The sequence below is a fragment of the Branchiostoma floridae genome, chromosome 14 (assembly GCF_000003815.2).
Source record: "Branchiostoma floridae strain S238N-H82 chromosome 14, Bfl_VNyyK, whole genome shotgun sequence".
NCBI lineage: Eukaryota > Metazoa > Chordata > Leptocardii > Amphioxiformes > Branchiostomatidae > Branchiostoma > Branchiostoma floridae.
Genome location: NC_049992.1, coordinates 21,342,582 through 21,367,856, shown reverse-complemented (window position 1 = coordinate 21,367,856; position 25,275 = coordinate 21,342,582). Strand labels below are relative to the sequence as shown.

Below are 25,275 nucleotides of genomic sequence, written 5' to 3'. Positions count from 1 at the left end.
CCTCTACCCCCCTACCAAATATTATCGGGATCCATCCAAGACTTCTTGAGTTATGCTGTTAACACACACACAGACAGACACACAGACTCACAAGCCCAAAACATAACCTTAGCCATTCTGGCAAAGGTAATGAGAGGTCAGGGTCTGTATATACACGTGTAAGACTAATTTACCATGCGTAAGGGTTGCCTAGACATTCCCACAGTTTTCTTTTGAAAGAAGCAGTGGAGGTGGCTGTGCGAGTAGCAGTAGGGAGAGTGTTCCAGAGTGCTGTTGCTCTGTAGATGAATGTTTTCTGGCCTCTGGTGGACTTAGTGAGTTCAGATGTCAGGTGGTCGCTGTTCCTGAGGGAGTAACGTGACTCAGTAGCAGACGCACGGGTTCTGGGTATCAGGGTTTGAAGGTGTGGAGGGCAGTGACCGTTGAGGAGCTTGTACAGGGTGACAGCGGTGTGGAATTGTCGTCGGAACTGCAGTGATGGAAGGGATAGCTGGGTGTACAGAGATTGGTATGACGGGTACGGGAGTCCATGTTGTCCGCTGATCAGTCTGGCAGTTTGGTATTGAATTGATTCCAGTTTTGTTTCGTCGCGCTTGGTGAGTCCAGCCCAAACGACGTCGGCGTACTCCAGGCCAGGTCTGGTGATGGTTTTGTACAGTCTGAGCAGGATATCCTTTGGTACCTTCTTTCTCAGTGCACACAGTAGGCCAGCAGATCTTCTTGACTTAGTGGAGGTTGTTTCAATGTGTTTAGACCAGGAAAGTGTGTTTGTTAGGGTGACACCAAGATGCTTGTAGCTAGTAACAACTTGTAGTGTACAACCGCCTAGTATGACTGGAGCAGGGGGTCTAGGGAGAGTGCGGGTTGTGATGAACATCACCTTGCATTTGTCCTCATTGGCTTCTAGCTTCCAGTTTGTTAGCCAGTTGGATACGGACCGTAGGTCCGTGTTGAGTGAGTTGACTACATGTTGGACGGATCGGTTGCTGGTTGAGAGTGATGTGTCATCGGCGAACAGGTTTGCGTCAGACTGTGTGCAGCAGGTGGGTATATCGTTGTTCTTGACATATATGCAAGTTATGCTTCATTTTGATATTTCAATGTATAATTTCGCTTGATTTTGTTGCTGGTTTCTGCTGTAAATAATAATGGGAGGCTGTCTTCTGTTCATTTGTTTTGTATTTGACGAATGTGTACTATTCACGGAAATAATAATAAAACAGTCAGAACTAGTTAGATATTTTCTAGTTAAGGTATCGGACCAGAGTTTCTTTTGCGATTTCGGTGGACTCCCTTAGGCGAAGGGTTCCGTTCAGAAGCGTTGGGCGCGAAACTTAACGCAAAAAACAAGGCTCATGGAGCCACTCAAGCGTTTTGGTTTACAATAATGTATATTGTGAAGAAAGATGTCAGTTAACCCTTGACTTAAAAAGTTTCAGATTGTACCCTGGTCCCCACAGAGAAGCAAGTCCGTGGAAGCTTAACTTATTCCATAACGATGTAGTTCTAGGAAAGAAGCTCTTAGCGTGGAACTTCCCCCTAATAGGTGGATTATGGAGGGAAAAAGGATGCTTTGCTTTCGTGGAAGTGGCAAAACGGATTCTTGCAGGTAAAGTTCGTATTAGAGGCACAGATGAGTGAAGTTCTGCTGAGCATTTACCATGGAAGTAGCGATAGAATAACGCTAGACTTACTACATTACGCGACAGGGGTTGTAAAGTGGCGAACAAGTCACTCCCAACAAGATTCCATAAGCGCACTCTGTTGAAACAGGCCAGAGAGTACTGGGAAGCTCCGGCCCAAATGTGACAGCAGTTTTCCATTCCATTGCGGTGGAAAGCCGTTTCCTGCTTCTTTCCGAGAAGCGTATTGCTATCATCTATTGCTTCTTTATTTTGGCAGAATATGTAGTGAAGTTTTTTGAACCCGAAAAGTATAATTTGATAAACACTTTTTTGATCCAAGCTGCTTAGAAAAAAGAATTTTACCAGGATATCGGTTTGCGTGGTAGAGAAGCTAAGTTCCTCCTTTTTGTGAAAAATGATAATTAAACAAATCTATATGATAACTTTTTTGCCATCTCCGATGACGCAAATTCGACGAAAGCGGATGACAAACGCTGCTATTTGGGGTCATCAGGCGAAAATAAAAACGCATCACCGTTGCCGCGGACTAATACAAAAATAGATTCGGCGGCCGACCAACTACTCGCACAAAAGTAACTTGACAACCTACCATGGGCTTTTCAGGAAATACAACAAATCTATGCTCAGCTATAACGATCACCAAGCAATAGGGAGTGAAAGTTAGGGAGACAACAGCGCATTTCCGTCCTTTTACAGCACCCTTTCGCCAATAGATTCGAACTCCGACCTTGAGTCATTAAGCAATCAGATGGGTGAGTCCAATTGGTGAGTCCAATTTTTGTGTTGGATATTACAGTTTAACTAGTCCAATGAAGAAATCAGATGATACTGGCGGCTATCTTGGATCTGTCATGTTGCGTTTTTAAACGCGAAACTGTAATGTAATTGTGAAAGAGAAGAACAGAACAGAAAAATTGCTGGATGAAAATTATGCATATGAATGCCTAATTTGCGTGATTAATGACAAAATAATATCACGTAGTGGTTAATGACGGGATTTTCATATTTGTATCACTTAAAAGTTACGTTAAGGTGAACATCGTTGAGTATCAAGTATCAATTAAAAAAATGAGGACCTAATTTGCATACAGTTGAATACATGTAATTTTATGCATGTTCTAATAATCTCAAGAAACGGAGTGAGTTTATGAATTTTCCTCATTAGTTAGACAACTTAGGGTCTGATTTGCATGATTAACATCTACATCAAGCATCAATGTGAGACGAGTTAATCTCCAAGCAGATTCCTCCGTGACATTTCCCCACTTCACTTAGGTGAAAATGAGTACCTAGTTTCGGTTAGGGCCGTCCCTCGGATAGGAAGTTACTAGTAAATGGAGATCCCGTGTCCCGCGCATGAAACCCCCATCGCAGTACTAAAGTCGTGTGAACTCGAACAGTGTGACCAGGGCCCATACAAATGCGTATTTTTAAATGAAAGAACTTTGCCAGCGAACTTGATTTGCCCCTCAAAAGTTCAGGAAATAGCGTTTAAGAGGGTCCATGCCTTCGGCCCTCCATGTTCTGAAAATTAGCTCAGCAATAGACGTGGTAGCCCGGTACCCAGTCGTACCATAGCTCCGGCAATCCCGAGACTCTCCTGTCAAATACAGAGACTGAGAGAGGACAGAAGAACACGGGATTGGGACTGATGGGAGCACGGAACCGTGAGAACACGCTTGTGCAGTTTTAGAACTAATCGCTAGAAGACTCTCTTAGAGTTAGACAGCATTTTTTTTAATAGTGAAACTAACTATACTCTTCAACATGTACAGGACATAATCAAGGTGCTTTATTTTACATAAGAGTATTTTTTCTGATATGACTGACTACATTGACCACATATTGATGCGATTTCTGTGGGTAAGCTTGCTCATATGCGCATATGCGCTTGTCTGCGGTGCCGTGTTCACTTCCGGGTTTACGGTACTTTCCGTGCGGGGATTCCCCTGATGACCAGCCAGCAACTTGTGACTGTGAGGGTCAGTAAAGCTGGACGTGCTGGACACAGCCTGCAGGTGGTTACACGTCTCAGTGATTGTAAAGGTGAACATCAACAATGCAGGAAGCGCACAGAGAGATTCTCAGGAAGAACAGACTTTCCTGTGCGGGAACTGGAACCTAAACTGGTGTATGACTATATGGTGGAACATGGCATCTATAATGACGTCATGCTGGAGGATATACGGGTAGGTTAAACGTTTATCGTTACTCTCCTTGGATCAGCTAGAAATTCTACAACCGGTAGAATGTTCACAGCTCTTCTGCTATGGATGCCCAAAGCATGGTGAGGTCATCAGTTTCATCAGGGAAGACAAGGATTGTGTCTGAGTGTTCAATATAAGCTTTATGATGACTCTGAGTAAATGGAGTTGTTGGGCTCTGCCTAAACACCACAAACGACCGCAAACGACCACAGACGACTCTACTATGCAGTGTATATGGGACAACGACCTTGTGTATGCTCTGGAGAACCAGTTGTCACAGCTGACAGTGTCAATCAGTTTAAAGCAAGGGTAGACAAAAACTGGGAGTGTCGAAAGTACATGTGAAGATCAGGACACAACAGGCTGATGCCTTCTCTCCTGGATGTGGTATAAAGGTAAAAAAAAGCAAGTCCACCAGTTAATATCTAGTTAGTCCAGTCCACCATGTTGGACCGTGCTTGCTTGCATCTGAGGCTGAAAAACAATAGTATAAAAGGTGATAATGATAGAATTGTGGTATGCTATAATCTATGAACCAACAGCTTCCATAGTTTTATCGCCCTGTCGTCTATGGAGCCGAGGAAGTTATCGCGAACTTCCACATGCAGACATGGTGGCCTAGAATTCCTTCGATCTTGAAACCAGCGGGCTATAATAAACTCGAAATAACTCGTGAATACGTAGGAGTTGTTGCGTTTTTTAAATTCATAAATTTATAAACTTGGTCTCCAGTGGGTCACACACAAGGTCGTTGCCCCATATACACTGCTTATTAGAGTTGTTTGTGGTGGTTTGTGGTTGTTTCTGGTCATTTGTGGTGTTTAGGCAGACCAGAGTTGTTTTTGTTTTGACCACAGGCAGAGAAAACCAGGTTTGACCAGTGTACCAAACTCCTGACCAGTCTGACCAGAAGGGGACGAGATGCCTTCAGAGTTTTCTGTGAGGCACTTGATGACTCAGGTTAGTGATGATGATGTACCGGTACCTCTTTTTTCTTTCTAACGTCAAACCCTAAAACTCAGTAACTCAGAGTTACAGTAGGGCTACAAATTCTTAAGTCACCAGATCATCTCTGTATCTGATGATGATGATACTAGTAGCCTGCATCGTTCTTGTGCAGCTAGCAAAGTGGCGATGATGATGATGATAAGCTGACATGACTTGTTGCACATGTAGGGCAGTATGACATCGCAGATCGTCTGCTCAGTAGGAGTCAGGAAGAACGAGCAGTGATAGAAGCAAGAAGGCGAGAAGAGAATGAGAGAAGACAAATGGCTCAACAAGAGTACACTGCGACAGTCTCTCCACAGAGAGGAACTACATCCAGAACAAGTAAGTATGGAGAAGAGGGTCATTATTATGGTACATGGGAAATCTACATGTAAGTCCATCAAGAGTTTTGTAACAAAAACTTATGTAACTAAAAGTTATGACAGACAGTAACAAAAAGTTGTTACACAGTAGTGTAGAAGTCAATCTGGTATGCAGAAACCATCTAGCAACAGGGCCCGTGCACCCAAAGTTGGAGCTGTGCACCCAATTTTGTTCTGTGAGTGCACTGGAGTCTGGTGCACCAAAATATTTTGGTATAATTACCAAATCCCCGTTAATTCCAAGAATGAATTTTGAGCCCTGAGCAACATCACCCTTATTGACACCCTTAAAGTGTTTATGACACCAAAATACAACAATTCTTTATCAATGTGTATGATAATAGTATTATTCAATAAACACTGGCATGTGTATACTAAATATACACTTTTCTAATGTAATTGAACATCAAATAAACTATCCAAGATCATACTTCCAGCTTCCTAGATTCCAACCAAAAGATAATTAGATTACACATGGATTATAATTGCGATGATGGGATGACCTCACATGGCAGCTGGTTCAGAACCAGACATGGAGGCTTGCTAAAAAGTACTAATGAGAGACAAACAGTGACATTCATCGTGATTACGTTAAACTGCAGGATATTACAATATATGACATTGTGTTTCATTTGCTTTCCCAAATTATGATTATTGTTAGTTAATGGCTATATGACAGAACAGCCTGTCCTTGATTTAAGAGAGCTGGATTTGTAAGATGTGTAGTTAGCATGTACTGTATTATCAAATATCATAACTCTTAAAAGACAGCATTTGCATAAACGTTTTTAATTTTCATGTTGTGACCATGTAAAAGGTCAGGTTCAGGACTGGCCCACAGCTGAGGAGGGCATCTATGATGTAAAGAGACTACTGAAGAGATGTACATCATCGCCTCCCTACGACCCCAGGGTGAGTCTCACTCACTCACTCACTCACTCACTCACTCACTCACTCACTCACTCACTCACTCACTCACTCACTCACTCACTCACACTCACTCACTCACACTCACTCACACACTCACTCACTCACTCACACTCACTCACAGTCACTCACTCACAGTCACTCGCTCGCTCGCTCGCTCGCTCGCTCACTCACTCACTCACTCACTCACTCACTCTCAGTCACTCACTCACTCGCTCTCACCTCTCTACTCACTCACTCTCACTCAGACTCACTCACTCTCGCTTGCTCGCTCTCACTCACACTCACTCACACTCGCTCGCTCGCTCTCACTCACTCACACTCACTCACACTCACTCACTCACTCACTCACACTCACTCACCTCTCTACTCAGTGTATACTCTCATCTCACACAAGCCTCCTCATAATACATCATTGTCAAATCAAAGTACAGGGTAAACATCTGGAGCCTTACCAGTAACAGTGGCTCAGGATAGAACCATGTATGAACGTGCACAAAATGTACTAACAACAGCAGGTTGTGGCATCAAACACTGGAAGTTAATCTACACTGAAAAACACTCAAAACGCTCCCCAGTCACATATAGCCATCTACTTATAATAATATAAATTTATAAAAAAAGGTATATAAGAAGAATTTTATATAATGGAAGCCCATCAATCTGTGTTGGTAGTAATTATACACATACATATAGTACAATGCTAAACTTTGGATAGTGAGTGAGTCAAAACTTTCTTCCAACACAAAGGTATAGATGGATCAAATTTCCATTGGCCACTGTCGCTTTCTTCAGGATTAATACTGATGACCAATCACTTCAGATTGTAAACTTGTGAGACATGTGACGTCAGCAATTGGTCAAATGTGCCAGGAAGTTTATAACGCCCACCGTCACTGTTCAGTGATGGCTGGAGTGCCCTGGTAAATGTGGCCTCCTTTACAGTTAAAGTACTGTAAATGCGGAAACTTTTGCGGTGGTTTTCACGTTGGCTGTTTCACCATGAACTATAGCTCAAAGCCACGGTAAACATTTTGCTTCTGTCTTCTACTTGTGACGCCTATGACATCCCCTTCAAAATGAGTACGTGGTAACCATAACATCAAGGCGCCTGATATAATCTTTGGCGCTGTAGGGGTAGCCGGCCCGTGCAGTTAATTAGTTCTTATGGGGTTGGTTAGATTTCGTCGCACTCCAACATAAACTCAAAAGGCCGGCTACAAGCTCTGGCAGCAAAATCTTAAAGGGCAGCTAATCAGACAGGCTGTCAGAAGCAGGTCGGTGCCTTAGCACTGGGCCAGGTAAAGCACCCCAAAGCCGACCAGCGGAGAATGGTACCCAGGCTAATATTTGAGGATCAAACCATGCTACAATGAAAACATACAAATCCTTGCAAGACAAAACCTTTTTTTTTAGTTCGCATTCATTATATTTCAGCCATACATAGTATGGTGAAATATATTGTATTCGTAATGTTTCTTTCTTTCTTCTTTCTTTCTTTCTTTCTCCTGTCAAATCTTCAAAGTGATTCATCTCCGCCGTTCCTGGACCGAATGACCTGAAATTTGGCACAGGGGTAGAATGGGCCAATACCTTGATGCTTTTTTCTCAGTTTTTTCATATCTGCCTCTAAAATGATTTTATTGAGATTTTTTGGTCAATTTTAGACCAAAACTGTATATTTTGGCCCCTGTACCCTGGTATTACAATCAAATGAGCTGAAATTTGACAAAGATGTGCCTTAATAATGCCCCCATATAAATTCGATAACACTTTTGGTGTACAGTACAACAAAATGCTTATTTTTGCGATTTTTTGACCAATTTTTGACCAAAAAAGGACACTTTTGGCTCCTGTACCTTGGTATTGCAACCGAATGAGCTGAAATTTGACACAGATGTGCCTTGATAATCCCTTCATATAAATTCAATAACACTTTTGGTGTACAGTGCAACAAAATGCTTATTTTTGCGATTTTTGGCCAATTTTTGACCAAAAAAGGACACTTTTGGCTCCTGTACCCTGGTATTACAATTAAATGACCTGAAATTTGGTATAGATAGGCATTAGATACTTGGTAACAAGATTCAAGTAAAATTTTTGACATAAACAACTTTAAAATGATTAATTTTGGCACTTTTCTGAGGGGAAATTTGTTTTCTTTTGGCCTCCTGACGTGACCTTCCGTGACCCCGCACAGAGCCACACCTGTGCGCGTCAGCCGGAGAGTTAATTGAATCAAAGACCTAGCCAATCAGCGAAGAGGAGGCCAAAGGCTAATTAATATTCATAAGCGGGGCCTCATGATCCCGTATATAGCAGTGCTCCCGCCAGTGGGAGCGAAGCCCGCCTAAGGCTCTCGCATTTTAGACTATTCAGAAGGCTTTATATTGTATCAGTTCTTAGGGGCATATCTATGATAATCGCAGCAGTCACTTAACTTCTCTTCAGGAGTTTAGCGTAACACCATTTCAGGGCAAACCGTCAAAGGCAACTAAAAACAAACTTTAACGTTACTGAGTTCAACAGTACTTATAACTTGTTATCCGAAGTTGAAACGCTAGCGATGGTATCTTCGCTGCGCTGTTAGCTCCGTGCGACTGATGTTGACGGTCTTATAACGGTATATTTTGCACCCCTGTACCCTGGTATGAGTAACATATTGGTATAGATAGGCATAGAATAGTTGGTAAAATGATCCAAGTAAAATTTTTGGCATAAAGTACTGTAAAAGGCTTAATTACAGCACTTTTTTAGGGGAAATTGGTTTTCTTTCGTTCTCCATGCCATGACCTTTCGGACGTTCACCCCACAGAGCCGACATCTGCACCTGCGTCTAGCCGGCACTCACTCACTCACTCAGCTCCGCTTGCTCCGAAGAGGAGCGTAGCGCCTCTGCATACCGATCTCCAGGTTGATCTGTTGATCTGTCTGATCTGTCTAGCCGGCAGGAAGAGTTAATTCAATTAATGGTTCAGCCAATCAGCGAAGAGGAAAGCGAAGGCTAATTAATATTCATAAGCGGGACCACACAATACGTTAACTTGAAGACTCAGGCCGTACAGACTTCTCGCCAGGATTTTTTCAAAGCGTCGGACAGGGGTCCGGGGGCCGCCGAATGTCCCTGGCGGGGTCCAGGGGCAGGGCCACTGTGGGGGGGGACCCAGGTGGGCGAAGCCCCCCCGGAAGCTCTTGCATTTTAGACTATTGAGAAGGCTTCTTTTATCAGTTTTTTTAGGGCCATATCTACGATAATCGTAGCAGTCACTTACTTCTCTTCAGCAGTTTGACTTTAGAATATTTCGGGTCAAAGCTTCAAAGACAACTAAAACCTCATAAACAACAAACTTTACTTAGCTCAACAGTATACAAAAATATTGTACGGGTTGCCATCCTTAGTTGAAGCGCTTATTTATAGCGCTAGTATCTTCGCTGCGCCGTTAGCCGCCGTGCGACTTTTGTTGACGGTCTGATATCCCTACGTCGCCGCCTCGCTGATATTCCCACGGACATTTTTCAAGAAAAATACCCAGCAAAAACGCTGTTCTGCGTCAAATTCTATTCTATAAAACATGTGGGACTCAGTGTTACAGTCTAAATATTTTGTAGAAGCACCGCTGTAGGAAAGAAGATCCAAGCAATGTAAAACATCACGTAGCATGAAGTTCGCTGTCAACTGGCACACAGCACATGACTGTTTGAAACTCTAAGTCTAATCAACAGCCGTGTTTGATTGATAGCCGGCGGTCCTTTGATGAAGTCGGCGAAAGGTGCGTTAGTTAGAAAATCTGCGTTTAGTTTTGATACGTAATTATAAGTTAGACAGTGGCGAGAATGATTATTTTCTCATCAATATTTCTCTTCAGAATTATTTGAACTTAATTGTACATCTAAACAATTGGCTTACCTGTGCAATGTTTATATGATTAATGATCAGTGTACTGAAATCATGTGTAACGTATGGCTCCTAGTCAATAGATCAGCATTTTCTCTATAGTGACCACCTGTCTATAGTGGCCACATTTCCTAGTGCTGTTGTTGTTTGACATAAACTTTGAACATTTAAATTGTAAGTAACTTTAAACTGCCAGAGTTTCAGCCCAATAAAACACTCTCAGCGCCAGGGTATAAACAGACTGACCAGACAGACGAAAATAAATCCTCGAACAAGGTTCAATCGTATCTTCCGGGTCTGGCAGGAAGTTGTTAAACTAAAATAAGAATAGGCTCGATGGCTGATTGCATACAAAGTAAAACAGTTTAACAGTTTTACAGCTTGAAGAAAACAAACGCTCCTACAGTACCTGCACCTGCTTGATAATTATTAAATCGTATGCCCTACTTGAATAAAAAAAGTTCACTGCAATAATAAATGTACCCACATCACAAGGAGCTTATACTTTTTTAAACTTACACCTAGTTATCGTACTGAAAATTGTTAATGACATTACATGAAGTCATTCAACAATTTTCAGTCATGATGAAAATTTTCTGAATGGAAGGTGTGATTATTGTCATTTTCTGAAAAATAGAAGCAAGCTCTGTTTTTACCTGGAATCAATTCACAATACCAGTCCACTTTGGGGGATAATGTACTGTTAATATGATGTTCCATTTTTGCGCAGGGGTGATTTGGAACAGTCCAATGTTGCGTGGGAAGGGGTATGGCTGAAATATGCTGTATTTGCTCTTAAGCAAATGTCGGCCTTTCTAGTTCATTTTCCATTCCATGTACTGTACTGTACTATGTATTTACATGGTAGATATGGTTAAATCAGTGACAGTCGATCAGGCCAGGACTGTCAAAGTAAAAAGTGGACTGTTCTGTCAGTTTGTATCACCTTTGCCAGTGAAAGGTTTCTGATTGTTTTGTAGAGGCACCGGGTTTTCTATTACAGTACGTGACGTGCAGGACTGTCTCTGCGAATGCAAAGTTCGCAGGATGGCGCTACCACGAACTCAAAACCACCGCATTACACTCCATTTTACCGCTACCGCAAAATCAAATACCCGTGAACTTTTAAAAGTGCATTTCCACATTGAATCACATGGCCATAATGTTTCACTAGACAAAGAATATTGGACACTGAACAGGACTACTTTGTAAGAGGTATAAAGGAGGCCATATACATCAGGGCACTCCAACCATCACTGAACAGAGATGGTGGGCGATGTAAACTTTTTGGCACATTTGACCAGTGTTGCTGATGTCTTGAATCTTCAAGATCATGTGTTAAAAAAGAGCACATTGTGTCCGTAAAGCTAAGGGCACAACCCACCGTACGTGCAATTTGTCCGTACGTTTTTTCGGGAGGCCACGTCCGCCACGTATTTCTGAAAACGTTCAGGCTGTACAGGGCAGGCGCATTGCCAATACTGGCACGTAGGGGGGCGAATCTGCAGCCCGATAGCACACAAAGTTTTGCCTGCACGTAAAGTTCTACGGCGTGTCTGCGTGCTCCAAAATCCGTCGGATTTCCTTCGAGTTTGTAGGGAGGCGGTACTTACCACTTACGGATCCCAAAAGATTGCCCACAGTTGGCATGTAGACAGCACGTATTTGCACGTACGGCGGGTTGTGCCCTTAACTTAACTCTCCCAAGATTAGGTTCTGAAGTGATTGGTCATCGGTATAATTGATCCAGAAGAAGGCGACAGTGGTTGTTGAAAATTTGATCCGTGTATATGTGACTTGTTTGTGTTGAAAGAAAATTTATCACTCTGCTAAGATTTAGTTTACTAGTTATATAGAAACTGTAATTAACATCCATTGGCATAATACCGGTCGGTTTACTGCAATTTCTCAAGCAATGCTAATTTGGCAAATGATCAACGCATCATTTTCTCCAGTTACATGTTGCTGTTACAGCTTACCTTTGCCACTTCTTCTGTGTAAATTATTTTGTCTCTCTGGTCCTGCTAAAAACATAATATCGTAATTGGAACACACCGCGGAATTGCACGGAGAACGGGCGTGTGGTTGGAAGGGGGTGCACTATACCGGCCGAACGAAACACGGCACAATTAACTGCCGCTATGTACCTTTATACATCCTCTGTTGTTCCTTTCTTTCCTGTTAGTAGTTGCACAAAACAAAAATCTGCATGAGCATGCAAAAAGTCATGAGAAAATGGGCGTATACTGACAAGAATTTTCATTTAATTTTGGTCCGTCACAACCGCTATGACGTAAAACTTTACTGCTGGCCGTAGCATTAAAAATGGCGGGAAAATGGCGGCGTACGTTCAATTTGACCCATTCAGCCGTAGATCCGGGCGATAATGCAACGGTTCTTCACACTTTTACACGAGTTGTAGGTCACCAAAAGAAATTCAAGATTGCTGTTGAATCATGCTCGTCTTGTGCCGTGAGCACATGTGATTATTATCTACAAATCTGGCGATGAACGTGACAGTGTGTTTGTCCCACGACGAGCTCGCCTGCCCCGAAAATGACCTGAAAACTTTTGGCCTTGTTGTCTTCGAATGCATTGTTATCGATGCTTTGTAAATTATGTATTGGACACCTAGATGTCTGAAGTGTGCATACCTCAGAAATAACTATTGTTGCATGTGTAGATCTCTTTAAGTTCCACTATTTTCAATCGACCGGTATAAGGCTTATGACCGGTATTATGCCAATGCATGTTATATCAGTAGTAGTAGAAGTAATATCCAATATTTGATAGAGCTGCTGGGTTCCCTGACACAAGGGTGAGCAGCAGTTGGCTACTCTTCACACCATGCGTAGTATAACAAAACCATGTAACGTTACATATATTAGCAATGTTTGAGAAATACATTGTATAATGTATAACGGGGGCCGCCCTAAGACGGTCACCGTCGTAAGACGGAACGGATTTTTTGCTGATCTTATTATCCATAAGTACACCGTGTTTGTTGCCACTGACTATGCCGATTACAAAGGTAAATAAACCAAGTCCATGCACACAGCTTTAATTTGCATTCCAAGTATACTTTAACATATTTACTTCATGTTTAAAAAAAAAACAGAATTCTAACAGTAATGTTGACAGTGCTGAATCACTGCGGTCACCGGCCTCTGCGTATTAGCGGCTCGTGTCGCTAACTATACGAACTCTTCCAAGCAGTCACACAACTGCCATGATGCACATAAATAAAGCTCCATAAAACACTATGAATATGGGTCTTCAAATCTTTGTTGAGTAGAAAAGCAACCAAAAGGAAGCGACATAAACATTGCAACCATCGTACTCCCAAGGGAGTGTGGCCGTGAAGGTGGCAGACTAGAGAACGCTCCAAAGATTTATTTGACTGGTAACAAATGATCCGTGCTGTCTATGAAAATAAGACTTGATAGAGAGATGTAGATGATTTTTTCATATAATCAGACAGAGTTTTGTTGATGTTGGCGGTGTCTTTTTTTCATAATGTTTTTTTAGTCGGGCATTCACAATCAGTGCATTCAGCCCATTGCCGGTAAAAACATCAGCTGGATTGTTCTAGGTACAGCCTTCCTCGTGTGAGACAAGAAGTACATACAGTCACGATTTTACTGTCAAAAGAAAGCTAAAATATCATACTATTAATTTTGTTTCTGTGTACTTAAATTTACCACTTACTTCTGAAGAGAGCAAAATGTAGAAAAAAGCGTACCGAGTTAGGCACACTGTCCAGCGTAGCACAAAATTGGAAGGTTACATACACGAAATTGTCTCACAGTGTTTGCCGCTTGTAACGCGCAGCGCGAAAGGTTCATGAACCACATGAATGCATTTCTTATTCAAGTATGTTGTTGAAATCTATGTGTAAAAAATTCAGTCATCAAAAATCGACCACTCTCAGGCAACTAGCGATGGAGCGTCATGAGTTTGAGCGCAAGAAAAAGCGTACCGTGTTGGGGCACCTTCCGTTACCCGAGAATATTGTCCACTGCCTTGTGGCCTGACAGTTGGTACATTTCTAAGCTCTAGTCTTGTGGAAGCCTGTCAAAACTGCCTGACAGTGTCTATATGTTGACCAATTTTGCTCAGTCCCAGAGTTAGACTGTTTTGTACATGAAAATTCAATTACAGGTCCAATCCAGGTCCAGGTCTGATTATCTGTGAAGACTTGTGAATGGGTAATACTCAAAACAATGATCCATTTAGCTTAAAAAAAGCCCCAAAACATGTGAATGCCTGGGGTTGGCGGAGACGGCTGTCCGGTCGGTCGGCGGAAACCGCTGCCCGGTCCGGTCCCGAGGTTGGTTTTGGGGGTTTCGAGTGTACCAAATGTAAACAACATGGCTTGCTGTCGCAACAGTGATTTAGGTGCATTTCTCGTGTAGGCTGACCCTACGTATACGTTGAACAGTAGCACTAATATCGTAAATATTACCGTTATTACCGTAATAACAGACTGGTGTAATTGCGATCTTATACACTTTTACGGTAAACACCAGATTTCGGTGATTCCAGCTCATTAGCGCTTATAAGGTCGATGAACCGCGTGTCCTTTACCGTAAGAACTGATTAGCACCTTGATTTTTTTTGCGAAAATGTTATCCCCAACACTAGTTTTATACCTATATACTCTGAAATAAGAAAACTGTAGGCTGGATTGATTGGATTGTGTAATTCATCGGGGTTTTCGGCATTCCATGCGTCGCACATTAGGTCGTTGACCCCGAAATACGCAGCGTTTGTTGACACGTGGATATGTGTGAGGCGCTTCTAATAGGGGTAGTAAACTTTATCATGACTTGCTCTTCGGAATAGCTTTAGACAAGTAAGATGTGGGCATTGGTCAGATTATGAGTCATTCGTGTCGAAGATTAATTGCTAATTAAAAAATTTTCTCGAGCCGACCTTGGCCACATTGTTTATCGCGGTGTTATTTGGGCTCTAGCCGCTCTGCCGCTCTGAGACTGGATGGGATTCTGGTGACTCTTAGTGCTTTGGCCACGAACACATTTTGTTAAATCCTTTAATATAGTTAAACCTTTATCATCTGCGGGTTTCTTCATTTCCGACATGTGAGAAAATAGTATCGTGATCAAAGAATTGTAGTTTCAGGCTGTTTGATTAATAATCAATTATGTTCTCATTAATATTCCGTCTACACGGTATTCAAAAGATGAATATTCTTAATATTACCGACCGCTCTCCACGTGATATCGCCCCGTAAATACGGTCGTAATGACAATCGGATTTACAACATGTACATGATTACCCTTGTCGTAATTTAGGTACAGAATACTACATGTACCCGTCCAAAATTTCGACAGGTTTTTTTGTATACATTTATTCTACGATAAGTGTATGTTTGATATTGAGATTACAATGCTTTCTGCTGCAAGAAGGTGCAGCTGCACTAGATACCTTACTCTGCTGTATGCAATACTCGAAACCCCAAAACCATCCTCCAGACCGGACCGGGGTTTCCGCCGACCGACCGGACAGCCGTTTCCGCCAACCCGAATGCCTGCCGGTAAAATCTGTTCATTTTCTAATCAGTAAAAAATCTGGTCGTTCTTAGGTCCGCTTTTTCTGGACTGGTCTAACAAGAAAAAGATGGTTTTGTACCGTACCAGTACCAGGGCTCGAAATTCTGGGTGCATGTGCACCCAAAATCGGAGCTGTGCACCCAATTATCTGAATGTGCACCCAAATATTTTCTTAGGTTTATGTATGTAAAGATATCAAGGTATTCTAGTATACATCATATTTTTGACATCTAAGAGTTATAAGTCTGTCATAGTATTTGTTTAAGAATTTGATATCTTGTAACTAAGTTTTATTATTAGGTTATTACTTAAATTTAATTTGTGCACCCAAAAATTGTTTGGTGCACCCAATTTTTTAAGCTGGGTGCACCAGTGCACCTAATCCTAATGAATTTTGAGCCCTGAGTACCCACCCCTAATCACAACCAATAGCCAATAGTAATCTACATTATTATAATCTTTATTTTTACTAGAAATACAGCATGACAAGGAATCCCAGGGGTCATGCATTCATCCTCAACAACAAGTACTTCACAGGCCTGCCTCTCAGAGATGGCACAAACAAGGATGCCCAGAATCTACAAAATCTCTTTCAAGAGTTATTTTTCATCACAGAGACACACAAGAACTTAAAGACTGCTGTAAGTATATGGAGTTAAGTTTCCTCTTTGAGGAATTTTAGCACTGAGATTTGAAAAAAGGTAACCATGATAGTAACACATTCATTTGGGTTTGGGTGATTATGTGACCTCTTTTGTATTATTGTTGATGATTAACACAAAGTAACTCAGAAATTGGTTACCGGCTTGTTCTCATTGAAATGTAAAAATGCTGTCGCCTGACTTTACGACTTGATTGAGCAAATTATAGACAACATGACTGGTCCCTTTGTTTTTCCACAAACCCTGTAATGTTTTACAAAAGATGCCCAACAAAATTCATATTGGTTCATGGCTTTGAAGGTTTTTATAACCTCGGGTGGGATTTCAACCCCTAAAAAATGGCTGCCGCCTGAGAAGATACGAAGAATTTAAGACCCTGTTCACACTCAGAAAAACGATTCGAATAAAACATGTTATCCGAATAAAACGACCCAATCCGAATAAGTTTCTGCAGTGTGAACGCTCCCAAATCACTTGGATTTCGTCAAAATGAATCCTTCACGATCCACCTCGGGGAGGTGGATAGAACTGGGGCAAGTGGATAGAACTGCGCTGCAGGGAGTCCCGATTCGGCAGTGTGAACGTGCAAGTGTATACGATTCCGCTAGTTCTGGGGTGTGACGTCATGCATCCGGGAAACTTGGGGTCCTACTTCGCATTGTGTAGGAAACACAACACATGCCAAATCGCTTCGTTTTTCAGCGAGAATTTTCCGCCGTGTTTTACTTCCAACAACAATGAGCGGAAAGAAAGGGAAATCTTCATCATTTGCCATGTGAACACCAGAACAAACGAAGCTGCTCATTTCTATCTGCGGGCGGGAGGAGACACAGAAAAAGCTCGGGAAGGTCCATAAAAAAAGGGACATTTATGAAGATTTATCCAAAGGAATGGCAGAGCATGGAGTTGAGAAATCCCTCAAACAGTGCAGAAATATTAAGTGAAGAATCTCACCGCCAACTACCGCAAGACATAGCGATACGTCTGTGAAAGTTTTATTCGGATAAGACTGAGGGTGCACTAATCGGATTGCTGCAGAGCAGTGTGAACAGAATTTGAGGTTGGATAGAAAAATGTTTATTCGGATAAATGTTTTATTTGATTCGTTTTTGTGAGTGTGAACAGGGTCCAAATAGTAGCCAAAAATGGAACAGTTCAGTTCCCAAAATGATAGTGCGGCAGATGAAACCAGCTACCCGGGCACTCTGTCCGATCACGTCAGATCGCTACCATCACTGATCTATCTTGGAGGCTGTGTGAGGAGGTTTATGCCTGTCGCCAAATTCTGTAACAAACGTTACCACCACAAATACGATGGTTGCCACGGTTATATTATCCACGTATAAGACTAGAAATGGCCATTTTTGTGACGCTTTACAGTTTTTCTGGTTTTCTAAAGAAACAAAAAAGGGTCATGGACTGCCATTTGCATCCCACATTGCTTACAAAATGTGGTACAGAAATGACTGTAACAAACGTTACCATTGTTTGATGTTTTCTAAGCATTTTGTCTGACCTGGTGCAAAAATGCTGCCCAATTTTTAAATGTCCCTAGGGACGTCAACTTATGCCTAAATTATGTAGCCAATAATGTTAATCCTTTTGAAGAAAAAGGGTTAAGTTTACTGTTGTAACAAACGTTACTGGTAACGTTTGTTACGTGCCCTGTAATGCATTACCAATGGGACCGAAAATAAGAAGTTGCCATTTTTGGGCTATGGTTAGAAGAGGAAATTTCCTAAACAACCAGGTAGTTTTCACTGAAAATAAAGCCGATTTATTTTTCGACCCCAAAAATGCCATTTTCGACATTTCAATGAGAACGAGTGTACCTTGTTTTTGCTTGGGTAGCTTTTTATTTCAATTCTCAATGTTAACATCTAACTTACTACAGAACTGTCAACACTCACCCTGGGCTGAATAACTTTCAAAATACATCAGAATTATGTTTCGAGTCCTTCAAATGTATGTCATGTTGCATTACCTGCAGTGGGATTTTCATCGTGTAGTTTTAAGCCTTAGTCTCATATGGTCAACTGATCAGTTTTTTAAACAAAACTTCCTTTTTTGAAGGACATTCATGAAAAGTTGAAGGATTTTGCTGAGAAGGATCATGAGAACTATGAGTGCTGTGTGGTGGTTCTGCTGAGTCATGGTGGACAGGGCGGGATCTTTGGTACGGACAGTGGTGTCATCCACTTCACGGAAATCCTACAGAAGTTTGATGGACAGAACTGCCCGGGTCTTATTGGGAAGCCTAAACTCTTCTTTGTTCAAGCCTGTCGAGGAGGTAAACCTGTTTTTTTCTCTGCTGGTATATGTATGATGTATTGTTTTAAGTTCAGATAAAGAGACAGTCAGAACATCAGAACTCACAGTGACTGATTGAGTCTCAGCAAACTGAACCTGATCCATGAGCTGAGCACCAGTGGGGTTACATGATTGTAATAATAACCATGTTGATTGAACATTAGATGCTTGGCCTAAGGGCTCACTAGGGAATGCTGCCCTATACAGCAAAACTAACTGTAGACATGACTGAATTGAGCAGTTTGCATGTTGCTCTTTATTGTCTCAGTATTAAGTATGATTCAGAAATCTCACCGACACTACTTGGTAAAAAAAATAGTACACCAGAATTGTTCTTGTTTAATTTGTTCATTTGCCTTGCCATTTCAAGATGGTTTCAATAACCAGCAAATTTGTGCTGAATATTGTTTAGGAGACAAAGACACGGGCACGTCACCTGACAGTGATACCCCTGGCTCCACACACCAGTCCATGCCTGATGCCACTGTAGCTGCACCACAGCAAGTCTTTGCTCCGAATGTGCCAAATATTGCAGACACCTTTCTAGCATATGCAACAGTTCCTGGTGAGTTTTGGTCAGTTCTGAAATGTGATACTCAGTGGCCAACATCTATTCTTGCATACTCCGTACATGCATACTCAGTTTACCAAAATCTGAAATAAAAGATGCTTTTTGGGGGGCAATTTTTAAAGGTAATAACACTTACATGGTACAACTTTATCAGCAGAGTAACATACATGTATATCTGTTGTTTTAAAGTAAAGATAGTCAAACCGGCCACCTTTGCATAGCAACCACCTGGCCATTGCAGTCACTTTTTGTCGGTCCCTTGGATTTTTCGCATTGACTTAAGCATTAAGAAATAGTCTATAGCGGCCACCTGTCCAACGTGGCCATGGCCACACAATTTCCTGTCCCGTAGATACAGAAACACTGCCTATTGTGACCATACAGTGGTTGTATGTCACCCTGTGCCAAGTTTAAATTCGTAGTTTGCAAGAAATTGGAGTTGTCGACGGTCATTTTGGCGATGGCAGAAGGTACACGTGCCTTGAACATTAGTCAGAGTGCAAATTTACCAACATTGCGCACGGCATTATCAATCATTTTTGGTAGATTTGACTTGGCTGGGTCAATTGAATTTTTGAGACGATCGAAACAATGTAACTTACTTGAATGGTGAGAAAGATCAGTGGGTACTGAAATCATGTGTAACTTATTGCTCGTGGCCACATTTCTCCAGACCCTTAAATGGCTGGCTGCTATAAATTAAACAGGTTTGACTGTATTCAGGGATATCAAGTTGACGGGTGGTGGTTTAGTCCTTAAATATTTTCAAAATTCTGTGATTTGAAACCACTGTCCGTTGACTTGATATCCCTAAATAGCATTTTAAAATCAATGAGTATCTGTTACCCTGTGGATAAAGTTGAAGTATTGTTGAAGAGGTTCATCATGAATACAGTTACTCCAAATTTTCTACGAGCAATGACTGTTTTTAAAGGTAAGGTACATATCTACATTTGTATGTCTATGCAAGCCTGACTAGTCTCGTGTACTCTCGCGAGCCGGAGACTAGGTCATTCTCCGTGATCAAGATGTGCTGTCAGACATAAAAAATTTGGAGGTATGTACCTTAGGCCACACCAATTTAATTTCTTGGTTCACGGATTCGCTCGCTCCTATTTTTTGGAAAAAAAAATAAAAATAAAAATTACCGCTCAGCAAATTTTCACCATTAATGAAACCATTCACCAACTTTCTGGTGTAGCAAATTGGCCTTTATATTATAAGCTCCTTAAAGTGTGGGTACAGGTGCTGTTACTGTACAATAATAGTGTTTTTGTACTTTTTTCAAGCTGAAAACTTTTTTTCTTTATGTTTTGGATTAGCCGTCACCTTTACCCCAACCATTTTACAATTTTTATTTTTATTTTTATTTCGCCCTCTCGCTCCATATTTTTTATGAAAAAATCCGTGAACCAGGAAATTAAATTGGTGTGGCCTTACCTTTAAAACAGTCTTTCCTCAAGGAAAATTTGGATTAACACTAAAGTTGAAGTAGCATTACAATGGACTGTCAAAAACACCATTTTTTCCTGGTGAATATTGATTTTGATGAAAATAGTAAATGTTACTTTTAAGATTTAAAAATCCCTATTTGATGCAAGACCCAATGGAAATGAAGGAAGACAAACAAGGGTAAGTTAGAAAGTAATGCGCCAAGCAGTTTCATTACAGACTCATTTCTCAATAGATTGAGTTGCAATTTAGTACAAAGGTAGAGGCATATGTCCTTTTGTTGTTCATTAACTTACAAGTGACTGAGCTGATTTCAAGATGACCATACACTTGGAAGCTTGTAAGAAGAAAATTAGGTCCAATTAACATACAATTAAGAATTTCGCTAAACCAATTTTTGATATTGTAGGAGACTGAGACTGCACATGCAATAAGCTGCATTTCTCTGAAATCCGATCAGTTTTTCTTTTTTTGTTGCTGGTGTGGATTGAGGTACAATCATGTATAAGTGGTCATCAGGGTCATGAGCTTTCTGTGGCATGCTTTACCATTAAAGGGGCTTTCCACTCCAGAAGCGAGTGTTATTTTCTGATAGATGATATTTTTTGGGGATGCAAATGCACCCGACTTTATGCAAAGTTACCTCATTTATCTTTTTGACGATATTATTTTCTAAATCCATTGCAAGCGCCCCCATGGAAACCTATATGATGTTTTCAGGTTTGATGAAGCTTGAGTGATACAAAATTCTGCACCTCCCTCAGAACCCCTGTAAATGTGCACTTCGATACATGATGTGTTTTTAACAGTCAATAGATGACATGTCCCTTCCCTGTCCTACCACCAGGGTTTGTGTCCTGGAGGAACTCGGAGAGAGGCAGCTGGTTTGTCTGTGCCTTAGTTGAAGTATTCCTGATGTACGCAGCCACGAAGGACATCAACCAGCTGATGACAGACGTATGTTCATATCCTTCCTTTAACACATCTTCATAATGCTATCAACATAATGGACAGAATGATCACAGAAGGGCCAAACTTTTTTTTTATTTGCACGCTCGCATCAGTTTTGGGATTTCCAGAGGATGTCATCCATATAATCAAATCAACATGGCGTTATCATGGACCTGTATGACATACATGTAATACTGAATATGTATGACGTGGTATTGGATAAAGAATCTACATGTACAATGTGTTACACCTTACATCAATGAATTTGCGTTTTTTAAATTTGATATGTAGGTGGGATAGGCTATGTGATAATAACGATGAACCACCTGTTCCTTGTCATCTATGGTGGTATAGTTACGCCTGATTGTTTTCTATAAGAATAACCACATCATAAAACCACCGAGTGAGTGAAGCAAAGGACCAGGCATTATGACACCATATACACATTGCCGTGGGTCATCAACCCTTCATTAGAAATACTGTTTTATCAAGGCCTTCTCTGGAATGTCTTGAAGAAACCTGGATACCTGATGTGTGCATACCTCAAGGACTACATGTACAGTTACTGATGCTGCATTATGTTGCTATTGTTTTGAATGTGGCAGTCATGAGTACATGTGTGAGTACAGTTCCTCAGGTAGAATTAGAGAGAGTACCAGTATGCCATTACATAATGCCATTATTGATTATGATATGCATCAGGTGTTTGAACGGAACAACGGCTAACCAATATATAAAAATTTAGGCCAGACGAGATGGCCGACACTTCTTTCAACCTGCCCGCTAGGCATACGACGTGGTAACCACGTTGTGATACGTCGGAACTACGTTGGTTTGGACGGAGTTCCTGACCCGGTTTGCACGGGCTTAGAGCCAATCAGATTTCGTGATTCGCGTACAAGCAAAACTTGACACTTCTCTTTCTTTCGTAGAATCCGGCTTGTTGTTGGAAGGCTGCAGTTTTAATCGGGGCAACAGAAATTATTAGACACAGTGTCTTGCATACTAGTAATCAAATCAACATAGCCTAATGGTTACAACCAAAATGCACAAAGCTTTTCCCATTTAGTAATTGGCTTGTTTTCAGCGAAAGTGTGATTTTAGGTTGGAAAAGTAACATATTTTTCATAGAATTAGCTGACTCCATACATGTATATTGTGTGGTGTGACTCAGCATCATTAGTGTGACAACTAGTGTGCTGTTTGCTTTCAGAGCATACATTATTACATGTTTTAATAAGCCTACATCAATGCAGTGTCACTTGTTAATGCACTTCAACAAACTTGCCAATTAACATGACATTGTGCCCCACAGGTTAACCATGAAGTGAGTCAGAGAACAGGAGCCTCCACGTCATACCGGCAGATGCCAGCACCTGTCAATATGTTGACTAAGAATCTGTACTTCAACCCTGGCATCGGCCTGTCCTCATCTGACACAACAGAGGGACCCTGCGTCAGACAGGAGTCATCCGCAACACATCATACAAGCATTAAAAACACTAGGATTTCACAGCCTACAGACAACTAGAGTTTGGCGACCTCCTGATGGAATAGATTTTATGCAAATGACTTAACAGGGGTCGAAATACTTTTTCTGCATACCTGCACTGGTGCAGGTAACATTTAAAAATGACCTGCACCTGACAAATTTTACCTGCACAACTCTGAATTTAGGAAGTATGGATCATACTAAAATTGTTCAGGAACCATTGCTATTTTTTCTGTTATACTTTATAGGTAGTAACATTCAAGTAACAGATAATAATACAGGTACACCTACATCATATGACATTTATGTATAAAACCCAGTACATGGACCAGTGCAGGTTAGGTGCAGATAGACACCAGAAATAACGTTACCTGCAACAGCTCCAATTTTACCTGCACTAACCTGCATATGCAGGTGGTATTTTGAGCCCTGCTTACTCATACTCATACTCTTAACTTTGCATAATTCATTAACGGTGATGTTAACCTTCAACTAAGATATGTCACAAGTATTAAGTTCCCATCATCACGTTTGTATCAATTATGAAAAAAAAGTTTGTCGACATTTGCATGTTTCGTATCTGTTTCGTATGTCCCAAACATTGTCATGAATTACGTGTTACATTTGGACAGTTAAAAATTAAAAAACAATGGAAATTTTCTCATTGATTATGCAAATTCTGTCCTCATTTGCATAGTATGCATACCATTGTTTATCTCTTTGCCAAAAAAGATGGAAATTCATTACTCGTACTCATTTCTTCAGTTATCTTATTTGGAATTTTTTTCACTAAAATGGGCCTGCAGTTCAAAATCTGATGTTAGTGAGCTAAAAGACCACCAGGTCTTGACATTAAAAGCTACATGTACCTGCCACTCATGTATCAAGACCATATGATGTCCTGGACAACAGGTCCATTGACAAAACTACTGTAATAGAATATTCTCATTAATTATGCAAATTTATTCCTCTCTTGAATTATCCAGTTATTAATTTACAAAATTGATATGTCCCTGCTATTACCAAACTACCTGCTAGGGGCCCAAACTTCAGTCACTTCTTCACGATACAAGCTGTGATCTAACACCCGAAAATCATGACCATAGCTAGTTCAGAACATGAGAGAATTCAGACCCAAAATCTAATCATTTCCATTTTGTTGTCACACCATATATAGTACCAACACACCAAGTATGAAACCAATCCATCCAGCAGTCCTTGAGAATGTTGTTGACAAACAGACACATGCTAGTGAAAATATAACCTCCATGGCATACTTCATGGAGGTAATTTAAAGGGAATACTGGTCAGGAACAACATTTCAGCAATATCACTGCAGTTGTACATAATATAGAAGTGTGGATTTTGTATGTCTTTGTTAAAAATGCTTCTTATATTTTTGGTGAAGAAAGCGCAGCACAATTTTCAGGGTGTTACTATCTGTTGCACTTTGTATAATAATTTTTGGAATCAATATATGGTGTATGATATTTTGTATGACAACATGCTCAACATGCTCAGCTTTTGGTAAACAAATTGTAGATAGCTGAACGTAATTATTAGAAAATTATCATTTTTTAATTAGATAAAAACAATTATCTTCTAAAATTTGAAGAAACATAGTTTCATTTCAGTGGTGTATTTTGTCATTGGAAAAAATAATGTTAGGGGCAATAAAACCTGATGACGTCATCAATATGGCCCCAAAAAATCAGATTTAAAATTCTGTCATGCCCATCTATAAATATTTGCCAATTTAGCCAACCTGAATACCTTAAGTGGTTATCCTCTGGATTTTTTTCCAACCTTTATTAACATTCTGAATTTCACATAACAGTACATGTATAACATTACAGACATTATAATTCATTCATTGGCCTCCGTCCGTCTAAAGAGACGATGGGTTTTGGCATTATGATACATACATGATAATACATAAAAAAGCTATAATTGTGATCAAGTTGTGTTCATGAGCTTACAAAAATTGTTGTCTATAGTGTTATTACCTTTAAGCCAAGAAAGTTATATTTTCGATTATGGCAAGGTGTTGTGTCTCTATAATTAGGTCAACAGCATACATTTGAAAATAAAATAACTCGAAAAGCTGAGTATGGATTTTCATGATATTTGGTATTTGAGTCGCGGTTGCAGAAAATGGTTGGCGTAGCGCTTTCTGTCGGCACTGCAGTGGGCCAAGTGTGTGTGTGTTTGCAGAC

At 40.8% G+C, this 25,275-nt stretch overlaps 1 protein-coding gene across 1 annotated transcript; it reads left to right on the top strand.

Moving 5' to 3' along the window:
- Window positions 1–3,538: 3,538 nt before the first annotated feature.
- LOC118430470 (caspase-9-like) lies at window positions 3,539–25,167 on the top strand. Its single transcript, XM_035841353.1, has 10 exons — window positions 3,539–3,835; window positions 4,711–4,813; window positions 5,030–5,185; window positions 6,044–6,138; window positions 16,095–16,262; window positions 18,357–18,573; window positions 19,006–19,158; window positions 21,464–21,573; window positions 22,883–23,118; window positions 23,187–25,167. Exons 1-9 carry the CDS (start codon window positions 3,599–3,601, stop codon window positions 23,096–23,098), a joined length of 1,455 nt encoding a protein of 484 aa, XP_035697246.1. The 5' UTR covers window positions 3,539–3,598; the 3' UTR covers window positions 23,099–23,118; window positions 23,187–25,167.
- Window positions 25,168–25,275: the final 108 nt, after the last annotated feature.